The 15,390-nt window shown below is 41.4% G+C and overlaps 1 protein-coding gene across 1 annotated transcript; it reads left to right on the top strand.

The window, feature by feature from the left end:
• The first annotated feature begins 427 nt into the window (after window positions 1-427).
• LOC145402674 (uncharacterized) lies at window positions 428-13,746 on the top strand. Its single transcript, XM_080274653.1, has 4 exons — window positions 428-451; window positions 703-825; window positions 1,143-1,363; window positions 13,665-13,746. The coding sequence occupies exons 1-4, from the start codon at window positions 428-430 to the stop codon at window positions 13,744-13,746; spliced, it is 450 nt and encodes a 149-aa protein (XP_080130779.1).
• The last annotated feature ends 1,644 nt before the right edge of the window (window positions 13,747-15,390 follow it).

The following is a 15,390-nucleotide window of genomic DNA, read 5'->3' as shown; positions in this document are numbered from 1 at the left end:
TCTGGTCATATTAAAGGCAGTGCTAAAACTGAACAGTATTACTTCATACCTTTTCAGGAGGTACTATTATACTTCAAAGTTGTGGACACACCATATCATAAGTAATTGTAATCCTGATGTTATATTAAAAAACTGTCGAAAAACCGTCACCTGTTACTCATCATGTTCAGCAGTATAATGAAAACATCTTGAACAATGGCACTAAAAACTTAATGTACATTCATCAGAACTTAATACAGTCAGGTTCATTTCACAATTCAAATAAGTCGTGGTTGCATGGAATTCGATGAGCCTTAGCTATGATATAGGAATGAGTCTCCTTGGTTCCTCTGTAAATTTACCCTCAAGTCTGACTAGACTTGACCATCAACTATTGAAAATGGGTTTTGGATCTTCTACAGGTGAAAACAATAGTGCGGAAGCTAGCATGACGCCAGTCAATGGACCACATGTTTGTCTATGACAATTTACGAGTACTCTGTTAAGATGTTCGTAATATATGTTTGATATTTTATTGAGCAGACCTCAGCTTTCATGGTTCCAACATTATATTTATGTATATATGAAGATGTATGAAACATTAACTGAAGATTTAGTTAGTAATAATATCTGGAATTTAAAACTATTGTTCAGCTGCAGCTCTTTTATGTACTCAAATCCTGTTTCATATTTTAAATATTCCCCATTAATCCATTTACACAGTTTGGTAACGTGGCAGAACTTCGAGCGCCATGGGGTGTTGGGGTATTTGAAGTGATAGCAGACAGCCAGAACACTAATGTAACACAGTCACGGCTTTCCCAGGTGATCACCCAAGCCCGCCAGGTAGGTCACAGTGTTACTGCTGAGGTGGGTAGGCCAATGAAGTTACTACTGAAGTGAGTAGCTGGACTGGTTATTCTCTAGTTGCCGCTGAGATGAGTAAGTGGAGAACTCATATACAGAACTATGAAATTCTAAGACCTTAGTCTACCATAGCATCATTAAAGGCCAGAAAAGAAAAACTGTGATGCATGATGTAATGCCACATGGTGTCGTTAATGACTAAAATCACTAAGAATTTGAAGTTTTCGGTGCATAGTCTTTAAGAAAGTTCCTGTAGTACTGTAAGAAAAAAACAATTAATGTAAAAATACCGCCAGTTACGACTGAAGTCATGGTTCGTGACGGTGGTGGTGGTGAGTGATGACCCGGTGTTCCTTGACGCCTTTGCCAAGTGGTCCCTTAAGGGACGCCTCCTGGTGTGGACAATAAAGCTCCTCGTCCTCACCCGCCTTCCTCTCCACCGTCTCAATGACATCCGCCAAACACTGTCTATGACCAACTCGCTGTTGCTTCAGCTGTCTGACACTCCATCGATCAAGTGAGATCTATATATATATAATAAGAATATATATTTGAATGTGTTCGACTCTGGGCATAGGCTCCACAGCTTGATCCCAGGGCCAAATAGTCCACCTACATACCATACACTTCCACATGCCACCACTTCGGCACTAACACTCACCATTCATGTTGAATACATGCAAGGGCACTTACATACAGGTCTGGTGTATTGGTATTAACAGGGGTGTTTTTACAACATGTGAGCGGGTCTTCTATTAGATCATTTAAGTCTGCATTTAATGAAAATCAGTCCCTTAAACTGTTCCCTGTCCTTCCTGGGAGTCGAACCTAGGTCCATAAGGACAGCAAAACACCTATTTTGCCCATAAAATTCAAAATAAATATTTTTATGTTCAATTACATATTGCGGATATCCCTAGAAGTAACACTGGTTTTTATCATTATAAGTGTTTCAGACAGATAACTCAAGAACATCCTATCTCTCTCTCTCTCTCTCTCTCTATTTATTTATTTATATTTATATTTATATTTACACACGCACACACACACACACACACACACACATATATATATATATATATATATATATATATATATATATATATATATATATATATATATATATATATTGTTACGGAACAGAGAAACATGATGTACACTTTAAGTGAGAATACTAAAAATCACTACTGTCCCGTAAAGTTCCAGGTTCAAAACAAAAAAGTTAGGTAAAATTACAAGTTAAAGTTTAATGCTCAAACTAACAACAAAACATTCAGGACTCATAAGGTTAAACATATGGTTAACTGCAAAAGCCTCTATTAACACGAAATTAGCAAGAGTAAATTTATCTAAGTCAGCCCTGATAAAATGAAAATACACTGGGTAATGCTCAGTTAATGCAAGATAAATTATTACAGATACAAACTATTATGAACAATGGCTAACAATAAGAACCTTTATATAAATTACAAAAAAACCTCACCAGGCCCACAAATTAACAACTTATGCTACACAGTACAAGAAAAAATGCAACAACACTTATACTCAAATTACACAGCTGCTAGATGGTTGGAGACTTCCTGAGCACTCACAACTGTACAGGGGAGGACAGAGATGTGAACAAAATGAGGAGTAGATCTAAGTGGCAATAATGCAGAGACTGAGCTCATTATATAGGGGCCAGCAGAGCTTGATACAACTTGTAAGAAGGACGCGCAAATGAAGCCTAGGGGACAAAGAGCTGACAATCCTGCACTGAACAACAGAAAGGACGACTTACTCTACTATAACGGTAGAAGGGGGGGACTGAGGCAGAACACGCTCGTGATCAAACAGGCAGCACACTGTACGTTAGAATTACACAAAGGATGATGAAATCATAGGCTATGTAACACCTCTCCACAAAGAAAAAGAAATTTACGAAGGAAATTTCTTATTACTCTAAAACAATCTGTCTAAAGTCTAGATAAGCAATCTGCAATAACATTTTCTTTCCCCTTGACATGTTGTATGTCTAATGAATACTCCTGAAGAAGTAGACTCCATCTTGTCAATCTCTGATTTTTATCTTTAAACTTGCTAAGGAATTTCAGTGGGTTATGATCGGTATAAATGACTATGGGGTCAAAACCAGAACAGAAATAAAATGAAAAATGCTGTAAACCCAAAATCAAGGCCAAAAGCTCTTTCTCAATAGTTGAGTAGTTCTTTTCAGGTGGAGTGAACTTCTTACTGTAATAAGATACAGGATGTTCAATACCCTGATCATCCTCTTGCAGCAAAACAGCCCTAGCTCCTGTATCACTTGCATCAACAGCCATCTTAAAAGGCTTAGCAAAATTTGGAGTAGCGAGCACTGGCTGACTTAATAGAAGAGCTTTAAGTTTGTTGAAAGAGGATTCACAGTTATCGGTCCAGACAAATTTAACTCCCTAGCACGGGCCTCCTGCAGGGCTAGCTGTAACTTAGCTAATTCAATCTGCGTTTGCTCATTTGGAGGATTTACATTAAACAAGCTTTCATTAATCATGTCAACAATCTGATCTTTAGAATGATGAGAGCGAACAACAATTCCCAATTGTTGAGCAACAAGCTTAAATTCATTCTTTGTTCTGTTTTCTACATCACACACTGTTTGCACATTTGACAAAAAATCTTTGGCTTCATCAAGAGTAGTAATAGTAGACATCATGAATAAATCACAGTCACAAAATATCAAGCAATATCCTTATGATAATATCCTGAATATCCTGATATGAGGTCGCCAAATTTATGTTACGGAACAGAGAAAGATGATGTACACTTTAAGTGAGAATACTAAAAATCACTACTGTCCCGTAAAGTTCCAGGTTCAAAACAAAAAAGTTAGGTAAAATTACAAGTTAAAGTTTAATGCTCAAACTAACAACAAAACATTCAGGACTCATAAGGATAATGTAATGGCAAAAAACAGGTTAAATATATGATTAACTGCAAAAGCCTCTATTAACACGAAATTAGCAAGAGTAAATTTATCTAAGTCAGCCCTGATAAAATGAAAATACACTGGGTAATGCTCAATTAATGCAAGATAAATTATTACAGATACAAACTATTATGAACAATGGCTAACAATAAGAACCTTTATATAAATTACAAAAAAAACTCATCAGGCCCACAAATTAACAACTTATGCTACACAGTACAAGAAAAAATGCAACAACACTTATACTCAAATTACACAGCTGCTAGATGGTTGGAACTTCCTGAGCACTCACAACTGTACAGGGGAGGACAGAGATGTGAACAAAATGAGGAGTAGATCTAAGTGGCAATAATGCAGAGACTGAGCTCATTATATAGGGGCCAGCAGAGCTTGATACAACTTGTAAGAAGGACGCACAAATGAAGCCTAGGGGACAAAGAGCTGACAATCCTGCACTGAACAACAGAAAGGACGACTTACTCTACTATAACGGTAGAAGGGGGGGACTGAGGCAGAACACGCTCGTGATCAAACAGGCAGCACACTGTACGTTAGAATTACACAAAGGATGATGAAATCATAGGCTATGTAACAATATATATATATATATATAGATATATATATATATATATATATATATATATATATATATATATATATATATATATATACAGTTCATTTTTTCTCTATAGGCCTAGTCCATATCCCCTATGGCCCTATTCCTCATAGAACCACAAATCTCACCCTGTTCTGAAATATCCCCATTTTGTTTTCCCGGTTACCATCTCTTCACAAACTTCTGTAACAAGGGCGGCACCTGTTATCAAATTTCATAATGCAGTTGACACCAATTTAAACTTCACTTCATCTAGTTTTGATTACGCATTGTACAAACTGTCAAAATATTACCAAATCTATCTATGTAGGCTATTGCTCCCCCAATGCTTCTTCAGAACCACTGTATTTGATTCCATATCCACACAGTTGAGTAACCTTAACCTTGCCTTTAGCACGGAAATTACCATTCTGGGTGATTTTAACAAGCATACTGTTGAATGGTTATTGCATTCTGACAGGACTGACGATGCTGGTCTAGAGTGTGAGCTGTTTGCAGAATCGTTTAATCTCACCCAGCTGGTAAAGCAACCAACCAGAATACCAGATAATTCTGATCATAATGCCCATCACTTCTATTCCTGACAAATAATCCCGATTAATACAGAATAGAGATATTGTCTCCACTTGGATCCTCTGACCACAATCTCATCAAAGCCTTATTAGTTAGCCCCCCCAAACCTCCCCGTTCTGAACCTGTCAGGGTGACCCGACGGCACTTTGATAGGGCAAACTGGGATGGATTTAGACATTATCTTGCTGACATTGCATGGCACTCTGTCTTCTCTAGTGATGTCAATTCTACCCAGTCCCACATTTGCGACTTAATACTAGCTGGTATGGATTTATTCATAGCAAGTCAACAGTTCACTAAAAGATCGAACTCTCCAAAATGGTTTGATAGCTCCTGTGCCAGAGTAATAGCCCAAAAGTCATTAACATATAACTCTTACTTAAAATAAAAAACATCTGAATCTCTCTATCAATTTAAAATTGCTAGAAACCTTGCAAAAGCTCTAATAGATATCGCTAAATCAAACTTTCTTCAAAATCATCAAAACTACTTAACAATCTAATGACAAGAGAATATTCTGGCCAACTCTCAATTCTTTCAATAATAACTTTAACAAGTCATCATCAATTCGCCCACTAAAATCTTCAGATTTTACAGATGACCTGCGTAGGAAAGCACATATCATTGCCAGTATATTTGCCAGAAATTCTACCATAAAGGTAGCCAGCCAGAATGTCCCAGTACTAGAACTTGACTCTCCCGAAATTGTTCCACTTAAAAGACAGACAAGATACGTAAAATCCATCCTAGACAATTTACCTACCAACAAAGCTCTAGGCCCAGATGGAATTCCTCCAATTGTTTTGAAAAAGTGTTCCCCAGAACTTGCACCTGTTCTTGCTAAATTATTCTGACTATGCATACGTACTTTCTCATTCCCTATTTCATGGAAAGAAGCCAATATCCACCCAATACCTAAGAAAGGAAGTTCCTCACACCCCTTTCTTGTAAGGTATTTGAAACTTTAATTAATGAGCACATAGTCAAACATCTTGAATCCAACAACTTAATTAGTGATAGACTATATGGTTTTCGCCACAAAAGATCCGCCATGGACATACTCAATACACCAGATTATTGGTGTCCTCTGTTCATGAAATATCTGTAATAGTTAGACTTGAACAGCTGTAGGTTGAGGTTTTGAGTGAAACAACTCTGGGGAATCAAGTTCCAGAGAGATGCAGTTTGGGGAATGAAAGATTTCTGATAGGCAGAAGTTCTGCAGTGTCATAGTGTGACAGTCCAGTCATGAGCGCTACCAGATACCCGTGTTGCACGAGGGAAGGCATGGGGAGGTTGCACAATGGACGCAATTTCGTCTGAGCATTTGCTATAAATATGTCTGTAAAATAATGCAAGGGAGGCAACATTCCTTCTTACTTGTAGGAGAGGTAGTTTATTAGTAATAGCAGGGTTATTAATAATTCTGACAGCTTTGTTCTGAATTTTGTCTAGTTGTTTTAATGCAACCTCTCCACATCCATTCCACAAGGGTAAGCAGTATTCAAACTGAGACCGCACGTGACTTATAAATTATAGCTAACTGCTCGTCACTGAAGAAGTTACGGACTCTGTGCAATAATCCATGTTTCTCTGAGGCAGTTTTAGCAAGTGATCTGACATGAGAGGGGCAGCTGAGGGCATTGTTAAGTGAAACACCGAGAATTTCAGTACTTTTGGAGATGGGAATATTTGTAGCATTAAAGGTAATATACGAATCTGGCAATACCTGTCTATTAGTAAATTGTATATATTTAGTTTTACTAGCATTAAATGAGACAAGGCTGTTTTGTCCCCATTCACTGATCGTAGAGAAGTCTTGATTTATGGAGATGGCTGTACTAAGTTGACAGTTAGAGACATTAAACGTTGTAATTGGGTGTCTGAGTGTGAGTGAACTATGAAGAGCTGAGTCATCTGCATATGAATGGATGGGACTGTGGGTGACAGTTAAGAGATCATTAATATGAACCAGGAACAGGGTTGACTCCAGAACTGATCCCTGTGGCACGCTGGTGCTAACTGAGTGGAAATTGGCATATACATCAACTTTTACTCTTATTTTTCTGTCAGTGAGATATGAGGAAATCAAAGAAACTAAAGACTTTAGTCCATAGCAATGGAGTTTGGGCAACAGGGAACAATATCATACTCTGTCGAAAGCCTTAGAAATATCAAGGGCTACTGCATGAGTTTCTCCATGTAGGTCGATTGATTGATGGCTGGTATGTATATACTGTATATACAGTATATCCATCAGTCCATTCATCATCTAAACCTATGTTGCCCCATGAGGAGCATAGGAGCCCAGGGCTACGCAAGTTGGTCCTGACATTTAACCCGCCCCGTCCCAGAGACGTGAATTCACATCCTCACATGATGTGCACTCATATCCCGGAGACGTAAATTAACGCGGCAACATTGCAAGGTCCCTAATTTGCACAATTTTCAATTTTCGCGAATGATTTTTGGCACGTATACACGGGACACCTTCCTCTTCAAGATGCCAAGCAGGAACAATGCCTTACCCAACATGACCTCCTCCCCCCCCCGCATACCCTTTTGTCAGCAATTCACCTGTTATCAGTGACCTGGCCAGTAAAGCCATGTCATGCCACGGTACGAAATTCAGGGCCAGAGTGATTCCCCAATCGATGACAATGTGGAGGACAAACATTAGAGGAAGAAACAGTCAGAAATGATGATCAGGTAATGTGGCAAAAAAAGGTCAGGAATGGTGATAAGTTAGTGAGTGAAACAATGCTTATAATGCCTATATTACCATTTGAAAACCAATATACTCTCGTACTACATATAAATTCGTATCAAATAAATAAATAAATACTGTTTATGAGTGGTGTGGAATAGTTATCCTCCCATAGAACTCGTTTTCTTTGCAGCCAACCTGATAGAAAACCCTGTAAGGTAAGGAGATACTCCTACCTGGATCGAGTATTTTAAACCTCAGGTGAGCGATTTCTCTATGAATTTTCGATGTTTCTCACCAAAAGCGGATGTTTGAGCCAAAAAAAAAGGTCCAAAAATATTGAGACTGGGGCGTACCACTGCCCAGAAAACGTCGGGATGGGGGGGGTTAAGATGAGAGTGACCAGCCTCACCCATCCTTGATTGGCATTACATGAGAAACAGAACAACAACCGCCTGATTGACAGTAACCAACACAGGCTCAGTCCGGCTGGAGCGCCTTAATTACCCACTAAACCACCAGGCACCATAATTTGGTTATATGGGTACCACCCATCAGAGTAAATGGTTTCCTGGCATACAGGAAACCATTTGGCTTGTCACTCAGTGTAGAGTCACCCTTTGACAGAAGGAAGAGGAAAGAATGAAGGAAAGAACGACATCAGAAGAAAGAAGGAAGGAAGAGAGGAAAGGGCAGCCACCTGAGAGCAGAACTACATCGAGTGAGTGGATGGTGAGCACCCCCACCTACTACCATATATCTATCTATCTATCCATCTATATATGTATCTATATCTATCTGTCTATCTATATCTATATCTATCTGTATATCTATCTATATGTATCTATCTATCTATTTTGTTGAGTAGCGGGATTTGCCAATTAGATTATGCTGGAGATTTCCTGATGTTTCTCGTACTGTAGTTCCGTTACGAGTGAGAGTTGCCAGTTAGCCTGCTGTTGTGAGCGTAGTTACTTTGTACGTTGTGCATTAATTTTTGCGCTCTATTTCTCTACAATGTTTCATTAATGTGACTGCTTAATTATGTACTTTTACCTCCGTAATTTAAAGTGTTAGATAGTGTAAGAAAACTCTGGTATGTTTTGCATGTCTCTGAGCTGGTAACTGTTGCTGGTCGAGAGTGTACTCAAAGGTTCGAGTGTAATGCAAGCTTACATATGGATGAGGAAGAGACTAGAGCAGTTTCAGTCAGTTTTGGGTTCAGTATGAGTGTAGCGCAGTGTCAGTGCAGTGTCAGTGAAGTTTGTATATCGTCGGTACTTGTGAAAATAGTGAAGTGTTTCTTGTTGTCAAGCATTAAGTGTAACTGCAGTTAGTAAAGTTTGTATATCTTCGGTATTTGTGAAAACAGTTTGTAGGCATTAAGTGTAACTGTTATGAAAATAAACACAGTGAAGTTTAAAGCTAGTGCATATTTATGCCTCAGCTGGTCTTGTCGCACACTGAAAGGCTGCCACTAGGAAGAACAACTCAATGGGCAACGTCCATACTATACTGTACTACTGCTTTTGGAGCCTGGGACACGGACCTAACAATATATATATATATATATATATATATATATATATATATATATATATATATATATATATATATATATATGGTTGTAGGTGAGGGTGCTCACCATCCACTCATACAATGTAGTGCTGCTCTTGGATGACAACCCTTTCCTCTCTTCCATCCTCCTTTCCCTCCATACTTCTTTTCTCTTCTGTCTTACTTTCCTTCATTCTTTCATCTTCCTTCTGTCTGTGGATGACTCTACACTGAGTGACAAGCCAAGTGGTTTCCAGTACACCAGGAAACCATTTACTACACTGGATGGTAACCATATAACCAAAACATAAGGCAAGGTGCTTTAGTGCATAATTAAGGCGCTCCAGTTGGATTGAGCCAGTGCAGGTTTATATCCCAGGGATGGTTGGGGTCGTTTGCTCACATAATGCCACTCAGGGATGAGTGAGGCTGGTCAATCTCATCTTAAATGTCAGGACCAAATTCCCTAGCCTCAGGCTCCTATGCTCCTCATGGGGCTACATAAGACTGGGTGATATATATATATATATATATATATATATATATATATATATATATATATATATATATATATATATATATACACACAGTAGTCCCTCCAATATCCGATGTAATAGAGCCAACGGCATGTCTGAATAGTGATCCCGTCTGGATATTGGGCCCCAGCCTTCTGGACTTGTACTTATGGACCCTAACTCAGAAAAACACCTATACAACTCCCTCTGGACATGCATAGCATCTGTTTAAGACCCAAATCACACCAATAAGGGACATAAAAGACTGAAATAAATGCAAAAGAACCATAAAATGAGGTTTTTGAGGTAGGTTTATACAATATTAAACATTCTTGGTACTTACAAGTCCCTGGCTCCTTGACTGGTAGTTATGGACCTTAACCTAGCCTAACTCAGAAAAACACCTCCCTACTGCACATGCATAGGACCTAAGACATTATTCACACCAATAAGGGACATAAAAGAGTGAAATGAGGTGTTAGAGGTAAGTATGGAAAAAACAGTACAGTACAATATGAAACATTCTGGGTACTTACAGCAAGTCCCTGGCCATCTCGATGAATAACCCGCCTCCTCTCAGACTCTGACAGTAAGAAGGAGTTCCTGAAGCACTTGCAGTACACTGTTCATGAAGTCTTGCACAGAACTCAGTCATTTGCACTCAGAATTCCATTCTCTTAACACTGCGCACTCTTGTCTTAATTGCGCTCCATTGTACCTTAATGAAGTAAGTGTTGCACTCTGCACTTTAAGTCTTTCCACTCTTGAAACCATTTTCTAAACAAAACACACTCATAAAATTTTTGTCTTTTCACTCAGAACTCTAATTCCTTAACACTATGCACTGTTTTTTTCACTGCACAACACTGTAAATTCCCGTGTGGTCTAGTGGAGAAGTTCTTGGCATCTAATCACTGTCAGAGTCTGAGAGTAGAACATACAGGTGACCTAGGGGTGCGTCGTTGGGTCGTGGTGATGGAGTACCCACTGCAGATGACTCTGAAGAAGGCGCAGACTCACGTCGAGTGGTGACTCCACTGTGCCTGATGTGCTGGGCTGTGGCTCGGAGCATGAGGGCCTGTCTTGGGGAGGCAATGGAGTGGAGCCAGGGCTGGGCACAGCGGGGGTCACGGGCCTGAAAAAGCCGTCAATCATTGATTGACGCAAGGAATGACGATTCTGGTGATTAATGATCTGCTGCCTGAAAGCGCGCACTTCCTCCACAAGTCCCAAGGGCCCCATCTCCCTGTCGCAGTCTGGGTGCTCCAGGTAGTCCAGAACGAACTCTAGGTGTTCCCAGAATGTACTCAGCTTGGGGATGGCTGGAGTAGTGTCACGCTGAGAGGAGTCCGCATCATCGTCACCGTCCTCGTCGGAATCTTCAAGCTAGGTACTGACACCTGCAACTGAAGATGCGATCTCGATATCAGACATGGGCTGATACCCAGGATCGCCCTCTTCGTCATCCAACCACTCAAGCACTTCATCCACATCAACATCGTTGCCATGCGCACGTAGACGTGCATGGAAGTCATCCACGTCAAAACCTAGGAAATCATGCTCCACATCCGTTCTGAGAAGCAGACAAGACCAACTGTTTTCTAGAGTCTTGACAGGGATTTCCTTCCATGCACTGGCCCAGTTGTAGATGGCAGACTTGATACTGTAGCAGCGAATGTTTTCCAAAGTCTGCTGGCCTCGCGTGTCCCGTCCCTCCCTGCGCTCGTCCTTGTCCTCGAAGACAACCATCACATCGTCCAGGAACTTCCGCCAGTACAGCCACTTCGTTGCCATGATCACTCTTGGTCCATTGGTTGGATGAGAGCAGTAGTATTAGGTGGCAGAAACATGCACCTAATGCGCCCATTCTCAGCCACCAACTCCTTGTCGGACAGGTGGGCAGGTGCATTGTTGAGGAGAAGGAGGGCCTTTACCTGGTCGCGTGGGATTCCCAGTTTCTCCGTCTGGTAATGGATGACCTCCTTGACGAAATGGCGGTGGAACCAGTCTTTGAAGATCTGGGCTGTGAACCATGCCTTCAAGGAATGGTGCCAGATGACAGGAAGGACATCCATCACCCCACGAAGACACTGAGGCTGCTTTGCACGGCCAACAATAACGGGCTTGAACCGGTGCATGCCGTTAGCATTGGCAAAACACAAAGCAGATATCCGTTGCTTGCAGAGCTTGCGGCCAGGTACACACTTCTCCGTCTCCTCGGCTAGAGTGTTCGTAGGAAAAGAGCAATAGAATAAGCCAGTTTCAACAGCGTTGTAGACTTGACCGAGAGTTAGGCCCTCCCTGTCGATCAAGCCCTTCACCTTGTGCCAAAACTCAACTCCATCCTCGTTGGCGTCCAAAGCTTTGCCATGAGACTTACAGTTGGTAAAGCCATGTCGTAACTTGAACGCGAAGAGCCAACCTTCAGATGCCTTGAAGTCTAGGGCGTCGTGAAGCCTTGCAAACTTCTCAGCAGCAGCCTTCAGCTCAGTGCCATGCACCATCACACCAGCAGCACGTTGCTGTCGATACCAAATCAACATAGAGCGGTTGACTTCTGCATACTTGGGAGTATACATCACCTTCCTCTCCACGTTGCATTTGCTTTTCGACGAGAAGTCAGCTGTGTACTCCATGAGTTTGTCATGGGATCTCTTGATATCAAACAAAGTAGACCGGGCCAGGTTGAATTCATGGAGGATATGTGAGGTAGACCATCCTGCATCCACCTTGTCCAATATCTCCCTCTTCTTCTCCAGAGTCAAAACCACTCTCTTCCTCTTCTCAGGTGGTGGGGTCATCATCACACACACGAAGGAGAGGCACGAGAGCAGCAGGAGAGCCTGCAGCAGGTAAGGCACCACCACAAAAGCGAGCACGTGGGCGGCCATGAAGACGAGCGTGCACACACAACAAGAGAAGGGTGGTAAGTGGGGAGGATGCACGGGCGCTCTAGCCAACGTCGGTGGAACAACGCACCAAAACACAGCTCGCCCGCTCCGGGCGTGCCAACTTCAAATTATGGGCGGGAAAAAGTCGGATTTTTTTCAAAATTTTTGTAGTTTTTGGCCCATTTTGGGAATATTGGATCATGGGACAAAAATGTCCGGTTATTGGGGATGTCTGGAAAATGGGCATCTGGATATTGGAGGGATTACTTATATACATATATATATATATATATATATATATATATATATATATATATATATATATATATATATGGGGTACAGTGGTAGAGTGTGCGTTTCATACATGGGTGAGCCAGGGTTCATGCCCCGCCAGGGTAATAAACTTTGGGGGTGTTCACCCAGCCACCTACTACTTTGGCAGACACAAGGGATGCTGTGGTTGAACCAGTGTCGCTTACTGTAAAGTATGCTTGCACCCAGTTGGCTTGCGCGGGCCGACTACATTTGGCTCACAGACTACACACACATCCAGAGCCACTACAACACTACCAATACACTTACAAGCACTTCTCACCCTACAAACAATCTCTACCAGACAGCCTAAGCCAGTTGATAGAGAAACATTGGCTGTATCGTCCCGACTTCGGTCAGGATAGGCCGGTCCTGCAATGGATACTCAAACGGCTGATGATGATGATGATGATAATATATATATATATATATATATATATATATATATACTGTATATATATACTGTATATATATATATATATACCTATATGTATATATATATATATATATATATATATATATATATATATATATATATATATTACATACTTATATGTATATATACATATAAGTATGTAATCCTTTAATTATCTGGACTCTCATTATCCGGACGTGTTCTATATCCAGACACTGGACCTTGGCACTATTAAACCATTATCCAAATTTACTTGCTATTTTCCAGACATAAAATTGCTCACGAACTTCGGCCAGCCAGCCAACATGTCGAAACACTGCGCATCATGGCCTCTGAGCTTGAACCATGAGTGGGAAGTAGTCTGTTATCCACAACCAGAGCTGAAATGTCTGTCCTCCCCTGTACTGAATGGTCAAAGTCATGCTCTCGTACGATCACTCTCAATGAACCTCCCTCACCCGAACAATACGCCTGTAACCCATGAGCAGTGTCAAAACATCTGCACAGACCACAAACCACAAGTACATGTTCGGTGACAGCACCTGTCCGCCTCTCCACTGAAAGTCGAAAGTCGCGCTACCACTGGGCTAAGTCTTGCCCAGCCACAGCCACCATCAAACAGAGACCACAAGCCACGAGTACATTTTCGCTAACAGCACCCGTCCGCCTCTCCACCGAATGTCGAAAATTGTGCGGCCACCGGGAGACACACACACACCATACACACAAAGAGACAGAGAGCTTCCTTCCAAGGCTATGATTACAACATCAGTGCAGTAATTTCTGTACCAGTGTGTACGATAGTACTGTACTATACACAATACAGTACTGTATGTGTGCATGTATAGTACAATACTGTACAATACACTTCCATTCGGTATGAGTACTTGTTTCAACACCACAGTTAGCCATCTTTGCCAAGCAGCCCTATTGGGATAGGTTAGATTTGGTAAGGTCAGGTAAAGCTAATGTATGTCACTTTCCCTGGGAAACAAAGTGAGCATATTGTCATGAAATTCCTATAGTTATTTTTGAAAGGATGAGGCAAGTCTGGTTCCTAGCTAAGGGGTACAGGTGGCCACCACATGTGTAACACAGACCACAAGCCACGAGTACATGCTTGGCGACAGCGCCTGTCCGCCTCTGTGTCAAAGGTCGAAAGTCTCGTAGCCACCTTGGAGATATGCACACCACACACACAAAGAGAGAGATTCCTTCCCATCCAATTATTACAATATCAGTACAGTAATTTCGGTACCAATACATATGATAGTACAGTACTGTACTGTATACAGTACAGTACTGTATGTGTGTATGCATAGTACAATACTGTACTGCATAGTACACTTCCATTTGGTATGGGTATTCGTTTCAATACCACAGTCAGCCACCTTAGCCCTGATGGGATAGGTTAGGTTTGGTAAGGTTAGGTAAAGATAACCTATGTGATTTTGCCAGGGAAACTCATTGACCATATCTTCGAGAAAATTTTATGGTTATTTTTTAACAGAGGAGGCAAGCATTGTTCCTGGGTGAGGGGTACCGGTGGCCACTGCGCGTGTAACACAGACCACAAGCCACGAGTAAATGTATGGTAAAACCGCCTATCTGCCTCTACACCGAATGCTGGGAGTCCCCCGGCCTCTGGGATTAGTGTGGAAACCCCCCACCATGCTCACCTGTTAGCTTCCCTACCGATTGGTGAGAGTTTCCTGGCAGGCCACATTAGTCATATACTGCCTGAGGTGGTGATTTATAGTACTGGTCCTCTACTGTTGCCATAACATATTAACCTTGCCCTGGGTTATTTTTGAATGGAGGAGGCAAGCATTGTTCCTGGGTGAGGGGTACCGGTGGCCACTGCACGTGTAACACAGACCACAAGCCACGAGTAAATGTATGGTAAAACCGCCCACCTGCCTCTACACTGAATGCTGGGAGTCCCTCGGCCTCCGGGATTAGTGTGGAAACCCCCCACCATGCTCACCTGTCA

The sequence above is a fragment of the Coenobita brevimanus genome, chromosome 58 (genome assembly GCF_032717465.1).
Source record: "Coenobita brevimanus isolate Jiangsu-jjx chromosome 58, ASM3271746v2, whole genome shotgun sequence".
Classification (NCBI taxonomy): domain Eukaryota; kingdom Metazoa; phylum Arthropoda; class Malacostraca; order Decapoda; family Coenobitidae; genus Coenobita; species Coenobita brevimanus.
Note: the sequence above shows the minus strand (reverse complement) of the source record. Positions and strands in the feature narration are given on the sequence as shown.